This window comes from Anomaloglossus baeobatrachus, chromosome 9, assembly GCF_048569485.1.
Source record: "Anomaloglossus baeobatrachus isolate aAnoBae1 chromosome 9, aAnoBae1.hap1, whole genome shotgun sequence".
Lineage (NCBI taxonomy): Eukaryota > Metazoa > Chordata > Amphibia > Anura > Aromobatidae > Anomaloglossus > Anomaloglossus baeobatrachus.
In genome coordinates this window covers 145793205-145806074 of record NC_134361.1, presented here as the reverse complement: position 1 = coordinate 145806074, position 12870 = coordinate 145793205, and the positions used below count along the sequence as shown (strand labels likewise).

The following is a 12870-nucleotide window of genomic DNA, read 5'->3' as shown; positions in this document are numbered from 1 at the left end:
CTTTATCTGGCTGGTATTAAAATTGTGGGGGACCGCACGCCGTTTTTTTTAATTATTTATGTATTTATTTTCCTGCACAGTATAGACACGCCCACTGGCTTCTGTGATTGGGTGCAGTGAGACAGCTGTCACTCAGCGTGGGGGGCGTGTCTGACTGCAACCAATCACAGGCGTCTGTGGGTGGGGAAAGCAGGGAATACGAGATTGATTAATGAGCGGCCGGCATATTCAAAGTAATTGTTGCCGCGTATTCTCTGCACAGCTGTTCGTCGCCGCGCTGGTGATCGGGGAGCGGTAAGTATGAGAGAGGGCCGCTCACTTCTGTCACTCGGGGGATTAGCGGTCACTGGTGAATCCTTCACAGGTGACCGCTAATCAGTACGCGGCACACAGACAGAGCCACGGCATGACAATGAAGTCGGGTGAAGTTCACCCGAGTTCATTCTCATCGCGCAACTCTGTCTGCTGTCAGCCGACATGTATCAACGACATTGTGCAACACACAAACGGACATTCCACATGGACATTCCACGTACACATACACGGGCATTTTACACACAAACACGGACATTTTACACGTACACACGGCTCGCATACGCCATCACACGGATGTCATACGTACCGGAGAAACGCCCCAAAAATACGGAACACGGACCCGAAAAACGGACTGTGTCATACGGACGTTTTTTTTTCGGAAGTCTGTTTTAGGCCTGAAATATAGACAGAGCATGGACCCATTGTTAGCCTATGAACACTTCAGTTATTCTTCACATGAACCTCAGGTGTGTGTGAAAAAAATCATAGCACATTGTAATCTGGTCCTATTCGCATACTAGACTACAGCATGTAAATGGTAGGCAGCTCCTGCACTTCTCTGTTATGAGGACGAGCACACAGAGCCGCATACGGAGCCAGCCACATACACAATTTATCTAATAAATTAAGCGGACCATGTGAACTTACAATGGGGATTGCATATGGATGGCATCTGTATAATATCTGTTATTTTCACCAACACATAGACTTATATGTGTGATTTTGATCTATGACTAATGAAAAAAACGGGCATAGCTCAGTAATTTTTTTGCAGACACTTGTTCCATTAATAACCATGTACTTGTAAACAGCATCGTAGACTAAAATGGGCACATATTTTATATTTTAAAGATCCCCATAAAAAATGGATGTCTGAATTAGTTTATTTGTGAGACCCGATTCAGATGGCTATATTTCACAGTAAGTATATGGAGCACAGTGCTCGAACAAACAGCAAGTCTCCTACCCCGAACTTAACAGTCTCAAATTTGCTTATGAGGCTGTTGTGCGTCTATAAAAGGCATGTAGGTCATAGGAAGCTGAATAAAAAGATACCTTAGTACCTGTGATCCAATGTCTTATTCCAGAGAAATCGATGTTTTTCTTATATGTAAATGAGCTGTTATAGAGTTTGGGCCGGACACTGATCTGCATGAGAATCTAGGTTCAAAGATTATTTTTAATAAAAGGGTCATTACCAATGTGAGACATGTAACTAACATGTTACAGTAGATATTTATCTCCTTATAAACACACTAGAAGGTTGCCCGATTCTAATGTATCGGGTAGTCTAGAATGTGTATGTAGGTTAGCAGATTGAATAATAATATAATCAGCAAGTCTTGAATAATGATGGTTCATTTCTCGCCGGATGCGACAAAGTGGAGAAAAGGTAAGCGACAGTGCTGACGTGTTCCGGGAGCTGGGGTAAGCTAGTAACCATCTTACACATCGGTAACTAAGGAAAGAGGTTTCTATAGTTACCTGATGTGTACTATGGATACCAGCCTGCGCCGGCTCCAGCACACGTGTGTCAGGAGGCGAGGTAAGCTAGTGGCTTTTCTCCACTTTGTCTTGCGGTGTGGGCTTCGGGTGCTGCAGCAGTCACCTGGGTGTCGGGCATCTCCGTGTGGGTTCGGGGAATGCGTGCGGGGGGACGGGGCCAGGGCGAGCATTCAATGCGTGAGGGGGCGGGGCCTGGCCAAGCGTCCAATGCGTGCAGGGTGCCGGGGCGAGCGGCCAATCCATGGGGGGGCAGGGCCAGGGCGAGCCGAGCGGCCAATCCGTGCTGGGGGGGCGGGGCCATGCCGAGCCCAGCGGCCAATCCGCTGGTTGTCACCGTAAGGACACAATTTTGGAGCAAGACAGACAGACAGACAGACAGACAGACAGAATAAGGCAATTATATATATAGATTTGCTGCAGCTCTGCTGTATTGTAATAATATTGCAGCACTGTCTGCCTGTGAGATGGAGGCTGAAGTGGAGAGGATCCTGCAGATGTGCCAGTTATAATCACACACAGCTGTGCAGTTAGGTCAGGAGAGCAGAGAGCGGCCGTCACACATCACTCTGGTAACTCCTCCTCCTATTTAAAATAATCTCTGGAGGTAGATTCTCCTGCAGATCAGTGTCATATACTGTAAGAAAAAGTTGTCTAACTCTGGAATAAGACATTGGATTGCAGCTATCAAGGTATTTTATTAAGTTTCCTTTGACCTGCATGTTCATATAGATGGCTTGGGAGTAGAGCTGGGCGGACTCGCAGAAAACCGGGACTGACAGGTCCCTGCTCTCTTTGTTTTATGTTTATGTATGTTTATGTTTATTCTGGTTGGAAACATCGGATGGCATTTTGAACATGCCTCTATCATGTGGTAGGGGGGCGTGTTGAAATGACATCATATCTGGAAGGAACCCATACATTCTAGTATCTACCATCAGTATCATAGTATAAAAAAAAAAAAAAAAAAACAACAAACAATTGGTGCAGGGTTCCCCCAGTATTCTGATACCCAGTACAGATAAAGCCCATGGCTACAGCCCCAGCCGTGCGCTTATCTTGGCTGTATAAAAAAACGACGTGCGGATCTCCCCGATTTTGATACCCATCCAAGATAAAGCCCCACAGCTGGGGGCTGGTATTCCCAGGCTGGGGAGACTCGACCTAAAAATATAAAGGAAAACATTAAAAAAAAAGCCATCTTACCGATATTGAAATTTCTCCTTGTATGGAGTAGTTCATTAAGCAGCTCTGCGACAGAACAAAGGGCAGGAGTTCATGCCACAATCTATATAGAGAAGAAAAACCATATCCAGAGAGCCAATGAGTAAAAAAATATAATTGGTGCTTTATTTGGAAAAAATTGTTCTTAAAAATTATTAGAATCAATTTCCATACAATTTCCATACAGGCAGTAAAAGGCATGAGTGATGAAATATAATCCACTTAGGGATAGACAAGAGACGTATTTTGGCTACGTCTTCATCACAGACTTTTTCGCTAACGTGTTAGAAACGCATGTCCTTCTGTGTGCCCGTGATTCATGGCACACGTGTGTTCTCCATGTGCTATTCATGATCTGAGATAGCACATGCAGATCAGCTACTCCAAACTTACCTGTCCACGCTCCTGCTCTCTGTGGTGCTGAATCTCCGGCTCTGCTACTTCTGGGTTGGCTGTGCAGTGCATATTCATGAGAGTAACTAGCCGGCTTGGAGGCAGGAGACAGCAGTGGCCGAACACAGCGTCGCTGTAGAAGGGGAGAAAAAACAACTTTTTATTGCAAAGATACGTTTTTTTCTGGTACGTGTTTCACGGATCACACCATAGTGTGGTCTGTGGGACATCAGTGATGCCAGAAAAAAACGGACATGTCTCCGTGCTGAAATCACGGATGCGCATGTACACCGCATGGAAACACAGTCAGTGAAAAATCACTGATGTGTGCGCAGACCAATTCATTTTAATGGGTCTGCGTATGTCCGTGATTCTGATACAAATAAAAACTGTCACATACGTACCAGAATCCCTGACGTGTGCAACAGGCCTAAGAGTGCTCAACTGACTCCCCAGTCACTCCATTCAGAGAGAGACCCTGAGATGTCTCTCTCCCAGCTACAACTCACATTTTGGCTGGTCACTCATGAGATTACACACTCCCTTCTGCTACATCCAGCAGATACACCCCCCCACACCGAATGGTGGCTTTCTTTGTACACTGTGCATAGTGTACATAGAAAGCTGCCAATCAGTGGTGGTGGCATGGTTGTATTTCCTGGCACCAGGCAAAGTAGTCCTCTAGTGATAATCTCCTGCTGAAAAACAAAGATTTTACAAAAACTACAGCAAGCATCCCAGTAAGTGACATATCATTGGAATCAGAGTCTCTGTTTCTACATTATGCTGCTGTCAGATTAGGTGGTAAAAACCTGTTTACAGATTCCCTTTAATTTCAAGGTACTTGGAGAAATCCTTGTTCTTGAGTAAACAAAGGTTCTTGACAATGTGTAACAAGACGTGAAATGGCCATAGTATGCCAGGAGGAGTTACCTTGTGCTGTTTCCATACATTTAAGGAATGCCAGAAAGATTTATTAATGGTGAGGGACTTGAGCTCCTGCAGAAGATCATCATCCAGCAATGCCGGCCATATGAGTTTTCTTTGTTTGGGAGAGCTGGCTAGGACCCTTAAATGACCACCGATTTTCCTGAAGGCTTATCGCTTCTCCTTGGGACTTTCTTTTTCTGAAGAATTTGTTTCCTTCCCCAAAAATGTATTTGTATCATATTAAGCCATTATTTTCAGTGGAGCAAATTATATGCAGCCAGTGTAAATTTGTATTATGTTTGGATGTGGAGTGAATACATATAAAAGGCAACAATAAAATACATCCTCAATCCAAAACCCACAGGTAGTTTAATAATAAAGTACAGCCTGAACCAGAAAAAAAAATTCTTGTGCCATTCATTGTTACTTTCAGACATGATATTTCTACAGCTGTAGATAAAATATTTTGTAAAAGTGTGAACATACACAACTAGGACAATATTGTCTATGCACAAGTGTAATTCATATTTATACACCATACCACATACATACGCATGAAAAAAGACTAGAGATTAATACTAGGGCACTGTGCCAGCGGTGTGCCAGTATCTATCCATGCCCAGTTAGTGAATTTGCCATTGGTCAGAATGGCCCTCACATCACATCCATAGTTATTTTTTTTGTCACTTTTCAACTTAGAAACGTTTTTCAGAATGTTGCTGAATAAGTTGTGATCAGTGCACCAGCAGATTTCTGTGTTGAAAAAAGTGGCACAGGAGCTCCAGAAAATGGAATTTGGCCCAAGAGAACATTTTGATGTCCCTACGTTTTACTTCTTACGCCAGTATTTTCTCTCAGTATGAGAATTACCCACCCATACAAAGGGGTTATATGCTGAGTATGGAAACGTAAAATGTGACACAGCAGAAAATGGGTTAACCCACCAACATTTACCAGCTATCCACATGTACGTCATGCAGATGGCGCAGTACTGAGCATGCATGCCCTCCTCTCCATTCACTTCCATGGGAGCGGTACTTATGATCGGTAAAGAGATATGTGATTCATTTAAAGGAACTATCCCATTAACCTTTAAGAAACTATACAAAAAATATTCTGGAATGTTGAAAATTGAAAGATTTCTAAAAAAAATAAAAAAAAAAAAATAAAATAATGTTACCCTGTTCAATATCTTATGGATTGTGGCCCAGTAAAAAAAATAAAAATGATCGCTATAGTTTTATAACCAAACTAATGGAAATATACTGAATATAAACATCCAAAACTGACCCAAGCAGGTCAAAATGTCAGAAAGCTCTTCTGTGTGCCGCAGTCTTAGGTGCTTCCGATGACTCAGTAGTGAAGATTTGTCAGACATTAGTCAGTGCAAGGATCCTGAATCCGTCCCACTCGGCTCCTCATGCTCCAGGCTCCAGCTGGAGAGGACGTGGAGGATAGTGAAGTGTATTTGCTATGACACAGACATCCAGGGTGGCTATGATGCAACCAAACGCTCAATATTCATCAGTAATACAGTTTCAGACTCTAAAAAGTAGAAAGGTATGCAGTGTTAAATTCAGCACTAGTTGTTTCATCATGGATATACACTGTATGTTATATACAAAGTGAGGCCTCCTGCACTTGATCATGAACTGAAACAGGTTAAATAATACAAATATTTATGGTAATAAATTATAATAAATTATTTCATTTCAACACACAATAGAATGGATAGTTACAAGACCCTAGTACCACCTTCTTCCTCTAAGGCCGGTGTCACACTTGCGATTGCCTCGCGTGTATCTCGCGCAAGTTTTGCGGTGCATCACTCGGCACGGACTCACACTAAACCTCACGGGAGCGTCTCAGCTGCATAGAGATGCATGCAACCGGCCCGCTCCTGTGAGAAGAGTGTGAGTCCATGCCAGGTGATGCACTGCAAGACTCACGCGAGATACATGCGAGGCAATCGCAAGTGTGACACCGGCCTAACTTTGTGATTAGTGTGGTAGTCTAGCATGCACCTTGCCAGTCCATGTAAAGCAGAGTGAAGGCAGATAGACGTAACGTACATGACTGAGGCAGTGATAGATCCAGGAAAGGGTTAAGGAGTAAGGGATGGGGGTTTTTACCTAAGGAATGTGGTGGTGGGCGAGCAGGAGGAGAGATGGGGGCAGGGGCCATATAAGAAATAGGTCCCATGTTAAGGTGTCATTCCTTTGTCCTGGACTTAAAGACTGAACAAGCAGTTTGGATGCCTTGCTGAAGAGCGTTCAGGCCGCGGCTTTGACATGTAGGCCCGAATGGATTCAGGCCCAGCTAGACGAATTGCTGAAGAGTGCCCGGGATACAGCATCTGCCCCTTCTGAACTTTCTGAACATCAAACTCTAAGAAGATCAAGACCTCCTGAGAGACTAACTTCTGAAATGGCCAATAGGACTCACAATAGGATCATAAGTCCTTCCGTTACTTCTAGGAAAAGAGCAAAGTGCAGCACGGCCTCTGATCCATCTTACAAACCAGGAAGGAAACTACAGTACAAGAATAACAAGGGACAGAGAAAAGAGCCCGACCATCTAACCAGAGAGACTCCAAGAAGTGCAAGGAGAAAGTCCAGCTCTACTGAGGTGCCAGCCAGAGAAGCAGCCACACAAGCTACAACTGACGTGACCACAGCCCACCATGAATCCTTAGAACTTCCTCAACAAACTTTGCATCATTCTAGAGGACATCATACGGCCTTACCCCAGGAAATAAACCAACACGGGGGGACGGGCTTAGGACACACAACATTTCCGGATCCGGGTTCTCATTACACGAGGAGTGGTAGGAATCCGAAAAGACAACTGCGCAAAAGTACTTTAACCAGACAAAGACTTCTTCGGCCGGCTCAGGATTGGAGTCCGGCAATAAATCTACAGCTACAAGACTCAGCAGAGATTCCAGACAATGACTATGACACAGATAACGACTCCCCACTAGAGGGCAGCAGCACGCAGCACTTCAATAATGGAGGGGCTGTAGAGACTATAACTAATACGTCACGAACGGCTGGTCAACCTAGGACGCAGCCAGGTATTGGTGAGAACACTTTTTCTTGTCCTATATCTAGTGTAAAATCACCTGTAATAAGTCCAGTGGGCGCAGTTGGGGGTGCAGTTCCCGGCAATGTAGGATGGGATCTTAATTCAGTAGTACAGCAATTAGTGTCCGGGGTTAAGGAGGCTTTGAGTCAGTCTAGCTTACCCATAACTTCTTCTCCTATTGCTGCATGGTGCGGGAATGGTCCCCGGACACCGGAGGTGGTAAGTCAGTCGTGTGCTGATCCAGAGACACAGGAGGACGCAGTAATTTCACAAGGGGTTACATTATCTGATGCAGCAAAAGGAGAATTATATGTATGTTTTGAGGGTCCTCTAGGAATTCATTTGAAACAGGAGGTTAGGGAGAAGATTTGGGCCGACGAATATGTGGAAATATTTTCATTATTGCCCTTAGAAAAATATAACTTGGATAGAGTAAGGTTTGATGAGAGGAAAAGAGAGGAACAAGAAAGACGGTATTGTCTCATCCCCCAAACATTTAGCAATTGGTTCCATGCCTTTGCCATATTAGCAAGTGTAATAGGCCAAAAAACTCCTGAACATTGCTCTGCCTTATTTTGTTACATGAATTCTATCGGGGAGGCGCACCGTGTGTATGGAGGTTTAGCGTGGCTGCGCTATGATGAGCAGTTTCGCCAACGAAAAGGCTGGTCGACAAGGGATTCGTTGGGATCACAAAGATATTAGTTTATGGATGCGTCTCATGACAGCGCCACGTGGGGTTAATCAGCCCTTTCAGGGCTATGTCGGCAGATCATCAGCAATCGGATTGTCGGCAGCAAACAGAAAAGGTTGCTGCTGGCAGTTCAATGATAGCCAGTGCAGATTCGGAAACACATGCAGGTACAAACATGAATGCAGCTTCTGTAGTGGAAACCATAGCCTATCAAAATGCTTTAAACGAAATAAAACCCCAACAGCAGAGATTAACCAAAAAGGGGGAAACCCCAATTAGACTCGGGGAGATGGTGGGCTATCTAAGCAGGTACCCAGATAGAAAAGCAGCACAATTGCTGGGGGAGGGTTTCTCAGAAGGTTTTAAGATCCCATCTACTTCAGGCCCATTAACCTGTTCTCGTAACCTTGCTTCAGCTTATACATATTCTCACATTGTCTCCACAAAACTAAACAAAGAAATTGACCTGGGCCGCATGGCAGGTCCATTCCCCAAAATGCCAATAGAAAACTTAAGAGTCTCTCCATTGGGAGTGGTCCCAAAGAAGGAACCCAATAAGTTTAGGCTGATCCATCATCTGTCCTTCCCTCATGGAAGCTCAGTTAATGATGGAATCGATCAGGAACTTTGCACAGTCTCGTATACTTCATTTGATACAGCGATTGCATGGGTTCAGAAGTACGGCAGAGGAGCTTTAATGGCAAAAACAGACATTGAAGCTGCTTTTAGACTCTTACCAGTACATCCACAAAGCTTCCATCTCTTGGGTTGTCAGTGGCAGGGAAGGTTTTATGTAGACTTGTGTTTACCGATGGGCTGCTCCATCTCATGCTCCTTGTTTGAATCATTTAGCACATTTTTAGAGTGGGTAGTAAAGAAGGAAGCCGGCGTGCGTTCTGTCCTGCATTATCTAGATGATTTCCTATGTATTGGTCCACCAAAGTCATTTGTTTGTGCTTCATTATTGGCAGCGATTCAGTCGGTTTTTAAGTGTTTTGGAGTACCGTTAGCATCAGATAAAACAGAAGGCCTGTCTACACTTATCAAGTTTTTAGGAATTTTGATTGACAGTGAAGCAATGGAGTGCAGATTACCGGATGACAAGGTCAGTGATCTGCTGGAGGCAGGCAGAGAAGCTAGATCCCACCGTAAGATCAGATTAAAGGATCTACAATCGCGGTTAGGAAAAATGAACTTTGCGTGTCGCATTATTCCAATGGGTAGAGTTTGTTGTAGGCGCCTAGCTGCAGCTACCTCAGGCATAACCTTTCCACATCACTTTGTGCGGCTGGCTAGAACATTAAAGGACGATCTGGCGGTATGGGAACAGTTCTTAATGGAGTTTAATGGGAGGTCATTGTGGATCAGACCACCGGTTTCAAATTTTGATCTAGACATCCACACTGATGCAGCGGGGTCAACTGGTTTTGGTGCATATTGTTCTGGACAGTGGTGTGCAGATAGGTGGCCAGAGAGTTGGAGAAACAATGGGTTAACACGAAACTTAGTACTCCTTGAATTGTTCCCCATAGTGGTTGCTTGTGAAATTTGGTGCAATATTTTCCAAAACCGAAAAGTGAGATTTCATTGTGATAACTTGGGAGTTGTAGAAGTCATCAACAAACAATCAGCGTCTTCCCTGCCTGTTGTTACGTTGCTGCGTCATCTAGTGCTGCGCTGTTTAAAGTCAAATTGTCAGATTACAGCTGTGCATGTCCCCGGTGTTTGCAATTCTGTGGCTGATGCTCTGTCTCGTTTTCAGTGGGACAGATTCCGTTCGTTAGCCCCGATGGCAGAGGTACAAGGCAAGAAGTGTCCGGATTTTCTGTGGTCACTGCCAGTGACACCGCATACGCTCTGATAGAACGGTCTGTGGGTGTAAGCACATGGCAGAGGTACCAGTCAGCATGGAGGGAATGGGAAAACTTGTGTGCTCTAGTGGGACATGATGCCAGGTTACATGACAATGTTTCCTTGTTGTTATTTTACATTAGCAGGGCCTTTGTGGACGGTACTTCATTGTCCAGTATTGATAGTAAAATGTCTGGATTAGCTTTTTGGTTTAAGTTGCACGACTTCACTGATTACACAAAGCATTTTTTAGTTAAGCAGGCCCTAAAGGGTTACAGGAAAAGTTGTAAGAAGACCAGAGATAAACGGCGTCCGATTTCTTTCCAGTTATTGCAGCAGATACTGAGTGTGCTAGGCCGAGTCTGGAGCAGTCCCTTTGAAGTGTTTCTCTTTAGTTGTGCATTCACACTGGCCTTTTTTGGCGCTTTTAGAATCAGCGAGTTGGTGGCGAGTAGCTCCACCAGAAGTGGGGGTCTACAAGCCGAGGACGTGCATCAGTACACAGACAGAGGGGGTCTACAAGATGAGGATGTGCATCAGTACACAGACAGAGGGGGTCTACAAGCCGAGGACGTGCATCAGTACACAGACAGATTAGAATGTTTTCTGGCAAAGTCAAAAACTGATCAACAGGGTAGAGGAAAATGGATCACATTGTTTCCTTTAAGCGGGTCCAGGGCCTGCCCGGTCATCTGTTTTAGAAACTATGTCTCAAGAAGGCCAAATATCCAAGGTTCATTACTAATTCATGAGGATTGTAAGTCATTGTCACAATTTCAATTCACAGCAGTTCTTAAAAAATGCCTGACAATATTGGGAGAGTCTCCAAATGCATTCACTTCACACTCATTTAGGATAGGAGCAGCCACAGAAGCTGCTAGATGGGGCTTAGAGCCTGACATAGTTAAAAAAATCGGGAGATGGGAATCGAGCAGATTTAAGAGTTACATTCGATTACATTTATTATAAATGGCGTACATGTATATATATGTGTACATTGTGGTAATCTTATAGTAGTTGTGTCTTCATTTAGACAATTGTGTGATAAGTGTGTTTTTGTTTTTTGTTTTAGCTGAACAGCAATGCCTGGTTTGGATCATGGGACATTCATTTGTTTTTTGGGGGGCCTTACGTGCAGCAGTCAGGCCTAATGGCAAACAGTTGGGGTTGCCCAGTTCCTTGGCACGGGTGACATGGATAGGAAAGAGGGGAATGCAGTGGCATCAGCTGTTAAAAGAAATCCAGTATCATGTGGAGTTCTACCGCCCCCCGGACGTCTTACTTATCCATTTAGGTGGTAATGATTTAGCAATAAGAACATCAAGACATTTAGTTAGGAACATAAAGCTTGATATGTTGAATTTATGGAGGTCTTACCCAGAAACAGTGGTGGTCTGGTCGGATATAGTAGCTAGACAAATGTGGAGAACAGCGCGATCAGTGGCTCGCATCAATAATACAAGGATAAAGGTTAATAAAAAAAAAAATAACAAAATTTGTGTTGGAAAACGGAGGGGTGGCCATACGTCACCAGATGCTGGAAAATACAAAGGAACATTTTTGGAGAGATGATAAGGTACATCTTAATGACATTGGCATTGATATATGGATGTTGGGAATACAAGAAGGAGTAGAACGAGCCATTAAGTTGTGGAGGAACTCACTCTTGTAAGGTGTCACAAGAGCGAGTCTTGGCGGGATGTGGTTGTTTAAACCCCCTCTTTGTTGGTTGGAGAATTATGTTTTTAATGGGGTCCCTGGGCCAGAGCTCAGCGGACAGTGGAATATGGGTCCCTGGGGAGGAGCTCAGTGGACAGTGGAATAGATGGGTCCCTGGGGAGGAGCTCAGCGGACACAAGGAAAATGATCAAGGGGTATACCCAGATTCCCCCTTGAGCTAGGTGTACACGGCGGAGGGGGATATGGGGCTGGGATTTATAACAACCACATCTCTGGGCCGATAATCTTGTTTTTTCTTATTGATGTTTTTTCTTATTAAAATAAAGGGCTGCTGTGGCCAAAATTTTAATCCATGTCACGCAGTGTGTGGTGTCTTATTTATTAGATTACCAGGAGCGCAATTCACTAGTCCATCAGTCAAGCAGAGTGAAGGCAGATAGACGTAACGTACATGACTGAGGCAGTGATAGATCCAGGAAAGGGTTAAGGAGTAAGGGATGGGGGTTTTTACCTAAGGAATGTGGTGGTGGGCGAGCAGGAGGAGAGATGGGGGCAGGGGCCATATAAGAAATAGGTCCCATGTTAAGGTGTCATTCCTTTGTCCTGGACTTAAAGACTGAACAAGCAGTTGTCCCACCCACCCTCCCTATAATAAAGGGAAATGTATCAATATCAGGACTTTGCAACACTGTCAATATTCTAACAATGTTATTGGTATTCAACATCATCGGTATTTTATCAACATTATTAGTATTGTATCGTATTGTATCAATTGTTATCAGTAATGTATCCAAATTGACAATGTCATATCAACATATTAATATTGTATTAACATTTTAATATTGTATGTTACAGCAGCATTTGGCGGCGGCGGGATGTGGTTGTTTAAACCCCCTCTTTGTTGGTTGGAGAATTATGTTTTTAATGGGGTCCCTGGGCCAGAGCTCAGCGGACAGTGGAATATGGGTCCCTGGGGAGGAGCTCAGTGGACAGTGGAATAGATGGGTCCCTGGGGAGGAGCTCAGCGGACACAAGGAAAATGATCAAGGGGTATACCCAGATTCCCCCTTGAGCTAGGTGTACACGGCGGAGGGGGATATGGGGCTGGGATTTATAACAACCACATCTCTGGGCCGATAATCTTGTTTTTTCTTATTGATGTTTTTTCTTATTAAAATAAAGGGCTGCTGTGG

General features: G+C 44.2%; 1 protein-coding gene across 2 annotated transcripts in view; it reads right to left on the bottom strand.

Moving 5' to 3' along the window:
- Positions 1-4710: 4710 nt before the first annotated feature.
- The window catches only part of GDPD2 (glycerophosphodiester phosphodiesterase domain containing 2), a 278190-nt gene continuing 270030 nt past the window's right edge, over positions 4711-12870 (bottom strand). For both annotated transcript variants that reach the window (XM_075322762.1, XM_075322763.1), the window contains exon 16: positions 4711-5910. In XM_075322762.1, the coding sequence (XP_075178877.1) occupies positions 5861-5910 (50 nt within the window). In that variant the 3' untranslated portion in view covers positions 4711-5860. The remainder of the gene's footprint in view (positions 5911-12870) is intronic.